This window comes from Callorhinus ursinus, unplaced genomic scaffold (assembly GCF_003265705.2).
Source record: "Callorhinus ursinus isolate GAN/ISIS: 27379988/994484 unplaced genomic scaffold, GSC_fseal_2.0 scaffold1, whole genome shotgun sequence".
Taxonomy (NCBI): Eukaryota; Metazoa; Chordata; class Mammalia; order Carnivora; family Otariidae; genus Callorhinus; species Callorhinus ursinus.
In genome coordinates, this window is record NW_027397063.1 from 37,498,381 (window position 1) to 37,512,675 (window position 14,295).

Here is a 14,295-nt window from a genome sequence, read left to right on the forward strand (position 1 = left end):
ACTCTTCTCTGTGTCCAAAGCATCTGATATATTTGCATCTTTCCCTAATAGTTCTCCAACCCTTCCCATGTCCTAATATTCCTGTGGCAACAACAGTTCTCATCTAGGATGAGAAGTTAATATCCCACCCGAGGATTAAAAAGCTTCTAATTCTGAGGTATAGATCATGTTAAAATTTATATCCTAAATCATTTGGGATCAAAAAAGATGCTGCTACCCAATTTTTATTACAGATATTCATATATTTCTAAGTAAATATTTCTAAGTAAAACCACTTCAAACTGGTATCCCACTTCCAGTGGGCAGAGAAAATAGATGAACCCTCCTAAGATGAAAAAGGTCTTTAGTGACACAGTAGTTGCCTTCAGGATCTACAGAAGGAAGGAATGAAATATATTTTAGGTGTCATGACAATACCTTTACTTACCATTTTTTAAATTTAGGGTAGAGATCGGGACCATGCCGGTCACAAGCCTCCTTTAGAGTTCTGTGAAAATGGACAGCATCGTCTTGGTTCAAGTATGTTGGGGTAAGGTCACACCCACCACCAAACCACCACTGCTTGTTACCTACAAAATCAACACACGAGACTCTCACGTAGGCGTTGGGCTCTGAGACGTAGCACTCTACTCACTGTATTTGCAAACCGAATTTATCAGCTTAGCTTTTTAATCATGAAATGTGTGACAATCAAAAAATATTTAACTAAATTTAGTTCTGAATGGCCAGTAAAGCCTAGGCAGGAAAGAAAAGGTAAATGCAGAAAGAAAAAGAAGTAGGAAATTAAAAAAGCGAGAGAGTAGAACCAGGAGGAAAAGGACATGCACGGCCGTGACTGACGAAACATCACGTGGGGCTGGACTCTGGCTGCGTTATCAAATCACGGGAGAAGCGTAAAATGCCTCTGTTAGGTCACAAAAAACAAACAAAAGACAAGCAAATCTCTGGTCCAAGCATCTACAGTTTATAAAAACTCCTCAGGAGATTCTGAGGTTCCCTGTATTAAAAACCACTGCCCCACTCCCCTTACCCCAGAAGGGGTTAAAACGTTTGCAGAGGGACACAACTTACCATTTGAGACTATTTCATGTGCTTAGTCGGGTCTATAGTTGTTAGTACCAGTTACCAACTTCGAACATTAAAAGGCTGGACCAAACTAAATGTCTTCAAAATGCAAGTTAAATACGTGAACTTTAAATACCATCACCTGCAGAGACACCCACAGCCCCGGAGGCACTGCACAGATGCTCCGCCGGTTGGGAACACTTGGCCCAGCTAACTGCAGACAGGGGCTGGAACCACATGTCCCTACGTGGCACCATCAATCCCATCTTAAACCCACTGACAATGTGCTGGTGACCAGTGAAGCAATGCATGTTCCATAAGCAAGTCCTCTATTTCAATGTAATCTTGTGCATAAGGTTTTCCTTTGGATTTCCTTTCCTGTGCAAAGAACCCTGCATGCACTTTGAGTTTGAGATTCATTAAATCAGTCCTTCTGTGTTGGAGGAAATATGGGGAAGTCAGAGCCCAGCCCATGCTATTTTCTTCTTTTCACCTCTAGCACATAATCCATTGCACCTGCCAAGGCTTCATCTGCCTCCTGAAAAACCTAGTTAAGGTTTATATATTCTTTCTCACCCTTAGATTATACCCTCTAGCTTGTTTTAAGATACACAGTTTGCACAATAATATTTCCAGGGATGCTCACCATCGGCCTCTTCTACCTCAAAGTATCTATAGTTGAAATGGACAGTAGGAGCATGAGGGTTCTTGGGGTGGATAACGGAGCTCACGCCCAGAGCAGAAAATGGCAATTTACCTGGAAAGTAAAACATACAGTGAGTGACACTCAATCAGCCAGCTTGATTAACGCCAACACAGTTTCTGGATCAGTTGTCCAAAGCTGCTTTTTGTCTCTTAAAAAACAATTTTTAAAAAGGAAATGTGAACATGCTTCTCTGGCATACGCGACCAAATGGATTCTTACAGAAGCACTACTTATTTTACACATAAAACTTGTGTGTTGGGGGGGGAAGGTTTGCAGGGACTATTACAGGCTGTGGATACTGTCTTGATTTACCATCTTGAGTCTTCAGAATTTTTCCTCGGCTTCTCATTTGTTTGGCTGCTTCCTCAGAAAGATTCCCATGAACAACAGAAATGCTCACCCCAGCCTTTTCAAAAACATGCCCATCTTGAAGTACACAGCTGATGCCGCCACCTCCTGTTTACAGAAATAGAAAATGAGGAGACAGTATAAGGGTAGGAGCAAAATCCAAAACAACCCTTGCATGAAGGTGGTGGGATTAGGAGTTATTTTCCTCCTTTATTTTCCAAATCTTCTATAATATCAGTATATTTGAAATTTTTAAGTACAATAAAATTAGATAATCAGCTTAGCTTGATGACATTGCTGATAGTGGGCAAATATTGTGTCTCCCCCACATCACTAAACTGAGGATTTCTTCCACATCTGAAATAAATCACACCAATATTTTCTCTTCAACTACTGTTCAGAATGACATCCACTGGTTATGATATGTGAGAGAAGGCTGAGGTTAAAAACAGGTATGGGTATATTTGTGGAATGTTCTATTATTACCGAGTTTAAGAGCTCCATATTATTTCAACTGCTTCTTCGCAGTGTGTTGTTTACCATTTAATTTTGTTTACAGGCAATTAAAAAAACAGTAGATAGTCAAACTCTTCAGGGATTTGGAGGCTTAAAATAAGACACACATTAATATTTAGGTATCTGAGCTTTATTATTAATACTTTGTTTTTAAGACACTAGAGTTACTACCAAGGCAACTGTTTCACGGAAGTACCTATTTGTCTTGTTTTATTTCTAAGAATTTTTAGAGCTGGTTGGGACGTAAGATGATCCAGTGCAACACCCCCCCAACCCCTGCACATTTCTAATGAGAAAATGAGGCCCAGAAAGACAAAACACCTTATCCATGATCACACAGCTGGCAAGTGGCCCAAACAATCTGTCTTTCTATGCATCAGACAATATTTTAAGCACTTCATTCTTCATCCTCATATATTATTTCTAATCTCATTTCATAGATGAGGAAACAGAGGCACACAAAAAATTAAGTAAGTTCTGAAGGCCACACTAGCTAGTCTAGTACTTGAGGTAGTGGTTTGGTTCAATGGTCTTCACTTGAAAACATAAGATGGAAAAAACTTTGAAGACCAGATTTAACTTCATTTAATATAGATGTGGCAGTATCACAGCTCAAAATCTGCTGATGAGAGGCTACTGTAGTATTTATTCCTAGCTAAGAAGTCAGGAATTCTTCAAGTTTATGACCAAGATGGGGAGTTTCACTCCATAGGCAATAATATGGTCAGGAATACATGATTCTATAAAAACTGGGTTTTTCATTGTTGAAGTATTATTGACATATAACATATTAGTTTCAGGTGTACAATGCAATGATTCAATATTTGTATACATTGCAAAATAAGTCTAGTTACCATCATCACAGTTACAAAATTTTTCTTACAAGGAGAATTTCCAAGATCTATTCTCTTAGCAACCTTAAAACATGCAATATTTTTGACTATAGTCACCATGCTGTACATGACATCCTATGACATATTTATGTTATAACTGGGAGTTTGTACCTCTTGATCCCCTTCACTCATTTTGCCCACTCCCCTCACCCCCTCCTTCTGACAACCACCAATCTAAAGAACTGGGTTTTAATACTGAAGTCTTTTTGCCATTGGAAAGAAAGATTTTCCTAGCAGGAATTCTGATGCGTGCATTTGGAAGAATTACTGACAAGCCAAATATTTCTTGTGCAACTTAATAAAAGACATACTGACACAATTACACCCTCGGCTGGAGGAGTCTGGCCAGATACTTAGCAAAGAGGAGGAAAGTTCATCTTTCCATCTCTAAAGGAGGAGAGAGGGTAAATGCACCCAGAGAAACAGATGAAATGTGGGTAAGATCGATGCTCAGTTACAACTTTAGACATCCAAGCTTGTTGGCTAAAAATAACCGCAGGGCTTCTAGAAAAGGCCATCATAAAATCGCATAGAATTTAGAATGTACACTTTTAGAGCGACCAAAGATATGCATCCATACGTCTGATGACCCTTTTAGTATCCATCTTTCTAAAGGTGTCCCTTCTAACCTAGCAGCCGCTCTTTCAGGTACCTCTTTCCTACTCTCATCCACTATTCTCGTTTTCCGCCAGCAACCTAAAGTCCGACCTCTAACTGCCATCTCCACCTCCCGCTAGGGGCCTCCTCACCTTCCTTCCTCTCCCACCGATCCACGGAGAAGCGGGCGCCCCCGTCTACCTGTGCCAGCGCCTGGCACACCTGGGCCTGGGTCTCCAGGATCAGCAGCTCCATCTTGGTCTTCATGTCGCTCGGCCTCCGCCGCAGCTCGCGCAGGTCGGTCACAGGAGGGGCCATGAAGCAGCTGCAGCGGCGGGTCAGCTCATCGTCCTCCTCCGGCGTCCCGGACAAAGGGCTCCGTGCCCCCGAGCTCCTGGGCACCATCTCCGCCCGCTCTACGTGCCCGAAGGCGGCGGCGGCCAGCCCCGCCAGCCCGGCCAGCCCCGCCAGCGCCGCGGTCAGCCCGGTCCCCAGCCGGGGGCCTCCTCCCGCCGTAGGGATGTGCCCCAGCCCCCGGCACTGCTTGGTGCCAGCCGCGCCCGGGAACCGGCAGAGGCGTGCGGCCGTGCAGCGCCCGGGCCAAGCGCACAGCCCTCCGCGGCCGCCCCGCGCCGCTCGCCAGCAGGAGCCCGCGCTCAGCCTGCCCAGGTGCAAGGCCATGCTCCCGCGCTGTCACCCCTGGCAATGCCCACGTCCCGAAGACCTGCCCCTGAGCTCCCTGGGAGTCCCACGCTGGCGAGCCGCTCTGGGAGAGGGAACCTTTGGCGGAGAAGAGCTACTACCGGGTCAGTTCCCGGGCTGCCGGCGGGAGGCGGTGGATGCTGGGAGCTGTAGTCCGGCTCCTATCGCCGCCTGCAGGGGCGCGCCGGGGAGATAAAGACTCCACAGTCCCCAGAAGGGCGGGTCCCAAAACAAGGGAACTGGGTGCCAAGGAGGCGAGGGGCGGCTGAAGCGAAGGCAGAGATAAGAGGCTTTCTGGTCACGTACAACTTCTGGTCTGCTGTCCAATCAACCACAGGGAGAAGAAGGGGCTGAACGCTGAGGACTAACGGGGCAGAAATATGGCCCGAGACCCCTGCCCCAATTTACATTTTCAAACAGGGTTGCAAATCCTGGTTCTGAATCTATAGACAGACCCTTTGAGCCTGGTTCCTAGACCCTAGAGCTTGCAGGATTGGCTGGGGGCGGAGCCTGGTAGACTCCTTACTTACCAGCCCTTTCTAAGGGGAATCCGCAAGGGCAAGCTAGTAAAGGGCGCGTAAGAAAATCCTAGTAAAAGACTTTCTGGGATCAATTCATATCACAGTTCATCATTAAAATCTTCCCAGGTCTTGCTCCTGCACTGCCCACTTGATTATTTTAGAAATAGGAAAAGCAAAGTGATTGTTTTACTAAACCAGCATAAAACTAATGACCTGGTGTGTTTGGGTGACCAAGGAATAACAGATTTAAAAATAGTTAAAATTGGGGACACCTGGGTGGCTCAGTCAGTTAAGCGTCTGCCTCTGGCTCAGGTCATGACAGGTCCTGGGGTCCAGTCCCGTGGGCTTCTTGCTCAGCAGGGAGCCTGCTTTTCCCTCTGCCTGCCGCTCCCCTTGCTTGTGCTTGGTCTCTGACAAATAAATAAAATCTTTTAAAGAACATAAAATACAAAATAAAAATACTTAAAATCCTACAGTTGTGGGGTGCTGACAAGTATTTCTCACCTGTAGTACTTTCAACAACTCCTGTAAACTAGGTCCAGCAAACATTCACATTGCTTCCTCCCTGCTACCCTCAACACACACAGGCATGCGCGCACGTGCACACACACACACTCTCTCTCTCTCTCTCTCTCTCTCTCTCGCTCGCTCTTTTAAAAAGAGGAAAGAAACTAACATATATTTGACAGATTTTTGTTGTTTTTGTTCCTGTAAGCATACCACAGTTCTATGTTGTCTAGACATAAAAGTGTTAGAATGACTGTCATGGAATGATTTTAATTTCTAATGGTAGATAATAATTTAAGCCACTGGTGGTGGGCTCTACAAGTTTTTTCTTAGTGGCTAGATGCTGTGATGGAACATCCATGGCTATGGGTCAGACCAGCTGTTCAAGCCAGTGTATCTTAACCATCTGCAACTGCATCTGGCAACTCTCATACTGGGACACAATGTTAGGGCTAGCAGATTCAATGAAAGGTAAAGGCTTGGATTGAGAAGTGAGTAAACTACCTGGGGGTGGGGGGGGGAAGAAAACCAATGGCTTTTAGCCATAGTGTAACATGCTGCCAGGCTGAGTTGCAGGAGGAAAGGGAAGATAACTATCACTTCAGGGAGGGCTGTTTGCTTCTCCTAGATGCCTGTGATAGGGTTTGGCTGGACCTGTGTAATTGAACCTCATTAATGGAAAAAAAAAACTTCTCTAGCCCATCTTTCTATAAGAACCCCCTTTCATTATTGCTCTGATTCTGAGAATCATAAAGCTAGGAAAAGATAAGCAGGCACAGGCCATTTTGAACATATGCCCAGTCTAGTTTGTACTAGTTTGCATGTTTCCATACCTCCCTGTCCTTAGCCTCTCTGTGCGAAGGGCTCCTCTCCTTCCTGCTGATATCCAGAGCCCTCCGTACCCTACCTAATTATACTATGCTTAAGAAAGGCCTTTACGGCTATCAACCTTAAAAATAAAATAACCAGTTATTTAATCAACAAAGATGAGTTTATCTGGGAATAGCAGAGGTATTGCAACTCAGGACATGCAGACTACAGCACAAAGAGGCAAGAATAATAGAGAGGAACAAAGAACAGAGGAGAGGGACTTGCTTTTATAGAGGAAAGGAGGGAGCTGGAAGAGGTTGTTTTGGGGGGAAAGTTCATAGGAGGAGAAGGAGAGTTCCATGTTGTGGTGGCTTCTAATTGGCTGTGTTGTTGCTGGGTGAGGAGAAAATCTTCCTTCTTCCTACAGGGTTATGTAAAGTAAGCTGTGACCAATACTGAGTGAGCACCATCCCTTCATTGCTCCCGACCCTATTTTGAATTGGGTTTCCTTTATTCATTTTCACACAGCCTGGTTAGTATGAGTTTAAATCATCTTCCTGGGATTCAAATTGTCTCCAAGGGATTTAAGCCTTATTTTTCAGGGTGGAATTAAAAAAAAATCCCCTATTCAAACAATTTCAAGCATCAGAAAGCTAGTGGGAACAAATAATAAGTTTACAATAACTTATAAAACATAAGGGGTAAGGTAAGTGTTCTCATCCTTTTTTGAGCCCAGTTGCCTGTACCACTTTATGTTCTATATGACACTACCAAGCAAAAAGATTCTGAATAGCTTTATACAAACTCATGAATTTTTGAAACTCCACATGCTTCTCAGAACCCTTATGAATTTTTCCCCTCCTCTATTCCCTAAAGCCTTGAACATAACTGACTTTAGGCCTGCCCTTTTCTAGAGAGAGTCAGAAGGAACTCTGACTTCACCCCCCTGACAGCCTTTTACCCTTTTAACAACACACACACACACACACACACACGCACACACACACGCACACACACGCACACGCACACACACGCACACACACACAGAGACTCATAAGTCCCACTAGCTTTACTAAATTGTACTATTTTCACCAATTCCCAAATTTTAAGATCTAAACCTAAGAAATGCATGATCGAAGTGACTCCGTTCTCCTACTCCCAGATAAATAATTAGACTCAGGCTAGTTATTAACAAAGTATTGCCAAACAGATGTGTTTACCTTGATGCACTTCTGCCAATTTATTAAAAATTCTAATGGGGATGTTGGTGGGGTGGTGGTAGTGAAATTAACAAAAAAATGAACTTTTTGATATTTTTACGCTTTTTTTTACAATTTATTTTTTTAAATGTTTATGTCTTTAGAGGCAAGTATTTACATACTTCATTAAAGCAATTGGTTCTTAAAGTTAAATGTAGGTTAAATATCCAATGCAATTTGGTGTTGCTGTCTTGCTTTTTCTTTAACTGAAATAATTTTAAAATTAGTTTTTCAGAGAGGTATAGATACCACCCAAATATTCCAGAAAAGTTTTATGAAAGAGAGGAGTCATGGTGCCTGCCCCTTAGCCTTTAGCCTTTAGCCCCTCCATATTTTTTCTCTACAGTAATATGCATATATCTGGAGTTGCAGCAACCATTTGTGATGAAGATTATAAAGGTCACATGAAAAAGTTTGCAGAGCAGTAAGATAGAAGTAGTCTGGGTCCTGATACATCCTTGAGCAGATGTCATAGCCCTGGGCTGGAGTTCTTGTTATATGAGAAAAAAAATAAATTAAGGTGCTGTTTGTCAGCTTAAGTCTTTCTAACATCCTAATTATTCCATCTTGATTTGGATGTCCACCCTAGAACCAACCAATAATGGCCAGGGGTAAAGGATGGAATCATGTTAGAACATGGTGACCTCCCACTATAACTGGGGGGAATGGTAAGTGTGGGATATCATTTCTAGAAAAAAAGGAAATATGATAAGCAGACAATACCACTGATGCTCACTGTAGAAAGAAATTTAGGAAGATAATTCTGGGGCATTGAGCTTGTGAATCTAAGATGAACAAAAATATGGAATTAAGAAAGAAGTAGCAAGTTTAGGTGTATAGGAGGTAATAGGTTTAATCTTGACAATTATTAAAAGTTATTTCTACCGGAGCTGGGTGGCTTAGTTGGTTAGGCAGCCGACTCTTGATTTTGGCTCAGGTCATGATCTCAGGGTCCTGGGATTCAGCCCCACATCAGGCTCCATGCTCAGCCGGCAGTCTGCTTGGGGAGTCTCTCTCTCCCTCTCCCTCTCCCCTCCTTCTCTCAAATAATAAATCCTTAAAAAAAAAAAAGTTATTTCCACCAGTTCAGCCAAAGTCTCCAGCTGTTCCATTTGCCTAGGTACAGAAGCTTCCTGATTACCTCACCCCTTCACTATACAGTGCTCTCAACAACAATTCTCAGAGGCTTAAGAATGCCATGGGCCCAGGTGCCTGGGTGGCTCAATCATTAAGCGTCTGCCTTCAGCTCAGGTCATGATCCCAGGGTCCTGGGATCAAGCTCCACATCGGGCTCCCTGCTCCACAGGAAGCCTGCTTCTCCCTCTCCCACTCCCCCTGCTTGTGTTCCCTCTATCACTGTGTCTCTCTCTCTCTGTCAAATAAATAAAATAAAAATCTTAAAAAAAAAAAAAAGAAAAGAATGCCATGGGCCAACTGAAAGGAAGAGTTGTTTGGGAAGATGTTGGGACAGACTGTTGGGGCCTATGCAAATATCTCTTCTGTTTTGGCAATCAAGGAACAACGGGCATGGGGCAATAAGACATCAGACAGCAATAAGAAAAACATTTAACATTGCTCATGTGTATCTGCGTCCATGGTGATTTCATGGCACTTGCAAATGGTGGTATTTGCTCAAGATATACAAAGATGCTTTCACTCATGTCATGGTGAGTTCATCTCATCTGGTGAACTAGAATGCTCTCTTGGAAAATACACATCTAAGACTTTTTAACTTAAGCCCATATCAACATCTTTTTAAATTTAGGAGTCAAAAATCAGTTCCCTTAGTTCTCTGCATCTATCTACAGCAACATTTTCTTCTACGTCTAACTGTTCAGCTAGGACCAGGACCTCTTTCTAGAAGTGATGAGGTTGAATGAAAGCAGAGGGAGATGGATGCCTGGGTGGCTCAGTGAGTTAAACGTCTGCCTACAGCTCAGGTCATAATCCCAGGGTCCTGGGATCGAGTCCCGCATCAGGCTCCCTGCTCCCTGCTCCCTGCTCCGTGGGGAGAGCCTGCTTCTCCCTCTGTCTCCTTCTCCCTCTGCTTGCCACTCCCCCCTTGCTTGTGCTCTCTCTCTCTCTCTCTGATAAATAAATAAAATCTAAAAATAAATAAATGCATAAATAAGTAAAAATCTAAAAAAAAAAAAAAAGAAAGCAGAGGGAGAAAAAGGCACATTTGAAACAGTCTCTTTTACTGCAAGACCTGGTGAGATGCTGGTGGGTTACAAGTGTAAATGTGGGTCCAGAGGAGGGAGGGCTGGAAGGGTAAAGATTTGTGAGATGCCCACAGCTCTGGAATGATGAAAATTTCATGGGAGAACTTTTAGGACAAAAGGATAAAGTGCCCCAAGTCAGAACACGGGAAACAGACACATTTAGGGATGAGGGAAACAAGAAGTCGTAGGGCCTTTGGTGCCATGTCTCCGCAGCATGAAGGGAAGAAGTCATCAAGGAAGAGAGTGTGGTCAGTGGGCAGAAAGCTACCCTCTCTGCTCAGAGAACACAAGTGCTGAGTACCAGATACCGGAAGTTATAAAGTCACTGACTTCCTTTGAGACAGAGCTTCAGAAACCAGATGAGGTGGCTGCTAAATTGAAAGAATACATAGAACAACAGTAATTCAGGGTAAGCAGTTATAAGATTGATCTTTTGTTTGAGGTGGAAAATTAGAGCATGTTTTATGTTTGTTTTTGCCAAAAGGAATGTGGCAACAGAGAGAAACTAAAAATGCAAGAATATGAACCACTAGGAGACCCCATGGCCAAGATCAAAGTTTGTCTTCTCAGCTCCTTCTCCTAAATTGAACCATTCGGCCTCCATTCAGAGAGCACAGGGGAATGGGAAAGAGTACTGGGCCAAAGGATTAAACACGCTGGGTCCTCAGATATGTACCTTCAAGGGACCTGAACTTCTTGCTCCAAATATCTGCCCTCCCACTCTCACCCTAACCAACACCCAGGCAGCCTTAATGTTCTAGCCTCAGCTATAATTGAAGGGTTATGAGAACTTTGTAGGGTAACTACTCTTGGTCGAACTAAGTCCTGGATCATTCATTTTTCTCTATAGACATTTATTTATCACTTTCATGTGCTATGTTCAAAAGCACCCCATAAGGTAGATGGAAACACTGTTACTGCCCTTATGTGATGGATCAGGAAACTGAAGCTTAGGTTTAGGCATAGACCAAGTGTGGGTCTTGTTCCTTATGCCCTCTTAACGTTACTCCACTGTTCTTCATCTAACCCAGAATTGCTTTCCACTAAAACAATGAAACCAGTATTTTCTAAACATCTATACCTTACTAGGAATGTCAGGGTACACAAAGAAGTTACCACCCTTCTCCTATCCTTCCAGAAACAGAGATTCTATTTGAACCACCAGATAATCTCTTCCAATGAAATACTATACAGGCAGTCCCCACCTTGCATGGTACTTCGGGACCATAAAAATCACAGTGCAAGGGGCACGTTTGTGGCTCAGTCAGTCTAATGTCCCACTCTTGATTTTGGCTCAGGTCATGATCTCAGGGTTGTGAGATAGAGCCCCACCTCGGGCTCCGCACTGGGTGTGGAGCCTGCTTAAGATTCTCTCTCTTTCTCCTTCTGCCCCTCCTCCCACCTAAAAAAAAAAAAAAAAAAACACCTTGCAAAGCAAAACCAAAAAAATCAATCTTAATAATCAATATGAAAAAAATGATGATCGTTCTGTGGTCTTTAAAACTTTTTGTCAAGACATTAAAAACTCAGTTATTATAGGTTATAAATGAAAAAATATCAAAACTAATATTTAATGCACTACAATTTAAAGGGTTAGAAGCATTCAGAATTAAAGTGTCTTATTTCTCTGTACTTATCAAGAATAGTTTGAAAAGTGTTGGCCTTCCCTCTTTATTCTGTAACTTCTGACATGACATGAACATCAAGTTTAAATTAGCTTCCAACATTTTATTCTTTGTGCTTTCAATGTAGTAGACTATCCCAAGAGTTGCTCTAAGTTTTCTTTATTTAAGTGATTTCTACACCCAATGTGGGGCTTGAACTCCTGACTTTGAGATCAAAAGTCCTCTGACTGAGTCAGTCAGGCTCCCAGCCCTGCCAAGAGCTCCTTTAATGTGAAGTTGTTGTTGTTTTATCATCCCTTCTGGCTTGTCATAACCACTTTATTCATTTCTATTTTTTTTAAAGATTTTTTATTTATTCATTTGTCAGAGAGAGAGAGAGAGCACAAGCAGAGGGAGAAGCAGGCTCCCTGCTGAGCAAGGAGCCCGATGCGGGACTTGATCCCAGGATCCTGAGATCATGACCTGAGCCGAAGGCAGACGCTTAACCGACTGAGCCACCCAGGTGTCCCTATTCATTTCTATTAATAAGTTCCTGTGATGCCTAAATTTCTGTCTCAACTTGGTTGGGTCGTGGTGCCCACATATTTGGTCAAACCTTGAACTACAGCGTCAGCTTTCCCCTGGGTCTCCAGACTGTGGGCTCACTCTGCAGATCTTGGACCTGTCAGCCTCCATAATCACGTGAGCCAATTCCTTAAAACAAATCTCTCTCTACACACACACACACGCATACACACACACACACACACACACACACTATTGGCTCTGTTTCTCTGGAGAACTCTATTATAGTTCCTGTGGCTGAATATCTGTCTCAAAATGAGGCAGTAACAAAATTTCCACGGTCAGCTCTTTTGTCTATAATTTCAAGTATATTCAATTAGAATTTCATTTCCAGTGTTACCACATTTTGTTTCTTTACTACACTTTCATCTTTGTTGGCCAATTACCTCTTTCCCTTATCCATTTTTGTAAAATGTCATGTAGGCTGATCACTGAGACAAGGAAGCAACATAGCTCCATACTTTGCTTCTGTGCATAAACTGAATAACACGCAGGCAGTGACGAATCACCGACGGACTTTGAGAGAAATAGTGTGATTGGCTGGTGAACCTTATGTGCACCTGTTATTTATGTTGTTATTTGTGGGCTGAAGAGCTAGCCCGAGGTTTGTACTTTGTGCAGTTACCCACAGTTATATAATGTGGTAACTGAAAATTGAACTGTGTTGTTGGGCGAACTGGTGATATTTAACGAAGCCATGGTAACTAACTGTAATTTGTGCATCCTGAAACCATGCAGTGCAAGGACTGCCTGTATTTACTTTGAAACCAGTTGTCTAGATCTATAATTTAGAAGTTTCTAACATGAAGAATCATCAGGCAGGGCGCCTGGGTGGCTCAGTTGGTTAAGCGACTGCCTTCGGCTCAGGTCATGATCCTGGAGTCCCGGGATCGAGTCCCGCATCGGGCTCCCTGCTCAGCGGGGAGTCTGCTTCTCCCTCTGACCCTCTCCCCTCTCATTCGCTCTCTCAAATAAATAAATAAAATCTTTAAAAAAAAAAAAAGAACCATAAGGCAAAGCAAACAAGGTTCTCCGTTCACAGCATCTGTGTAAAAATGTTATCGTTTTATTAACTGGAATTCTTGGAATACCTGAGACTTATTTTCTTGACTATTTTCTGTAAGTAACTGGCTGCTTAGAAAATGACATAAGAAATATCCAAATAGAGGCAGTGGTTTGTAGTAGAGACAACTGCTGAGACTCCACGTTGCCCTTCTTCCTTTAATGATGGTACTACAGGTTTCGTGGGCCAGGTAGCTGCCTCACTAAGGACCATGTTCCCATACTCTCTTAGAGCTTATGACCAAATTCCGGTCAGTGGGTTGTGGGTAAAGCTGTTGTCTGCCACTTCGGGTTTTGTCCTTTAAAAGAATCGATGTGCTCTTCCCTGGCTTCTTCTCCACTGGCTGGGATACAGATGCAAGAGCAGGACGTGGAGCCGACATTTTGAACCCAGAAATGGAACTGTGTGTTGAGCATGGGTGTCAGAGCTTCGCTATATGGACTACTATCTCTGGATAGTTATCTCAGAGAGAATAGAAGTCAATCTTGTTTCGACCATTACATTTTGGGTCTTTTTGTTACAAACATAACTCTAACCTAAAAAATATATGGATGGCTTCCTGATGGGGAATAAGCAATAGCCTAACGTAGTAAACAGGGGATTTTTACACATCATACTAAATAGTGAATGGATTCTCCTCCCTTCCAACTTATTCTAAAGAGGACAAGAGAAAAGTAGAAGGGCCTGAGTCTAATCCTTTTCTGACATAATAAACTGAGTGGGACCTACTGAGGACAATTAATGATGCAGTGAAGCCACCACAAATAGGATGAGTAAAATCTGCCCCTTGAACACAGTGAATGTGGCGGTTCCCAATTACCACCTACTGTGCACTAAGGATATGAGCCTTCATTCCTAACAAACTTGTTGGATTGGAGCCTTCCATTATTTAAATTG

The 14,295-nt window shown here is 43.0% G+C and overlaps 1 protein-coding gene across 3 annotated transcripts in view; it reads right to left on the bottom strand.

The window, feature by feature from the left end:
* Positions 1-14,295, bottom strand: part of CPOX (coproporphyrinogen oxidase) — a 65,378-nt gene that overhangs the window by 8,777 nt on the left and 42,306 nt on the right. For 2 of the 3 annotated variants that reach the window (XM_025873241.2, XM_073892469.1), the window contains 4 exons: positions 4,278-5,758; positions 2,084-2,227; positions 1,712-1,822; positions 428-569 (listed from right to left, as the gene is read on the bottom strand). In XM_025873241.2, coding sequence (XP_025729026.1) covers positions 428-569; positions 1,712-1,822; positions 2,084-2,227; positions 4,278-4,806 — 926 coding nt within the window. In that variant the 5' untranslated portion in view covers positions 4,807-5,758. Of the gene's footprint in view, positions 1-427; positions 570-1,711; positions 1,823-2,083; positions 2,228-4,277; positions 5,759-8,809; positions 8,981-14,295 lie in introns of all 3 variants that reach the window. The other variant, XM_073892463.1, reaches the window with a different exon arrangement.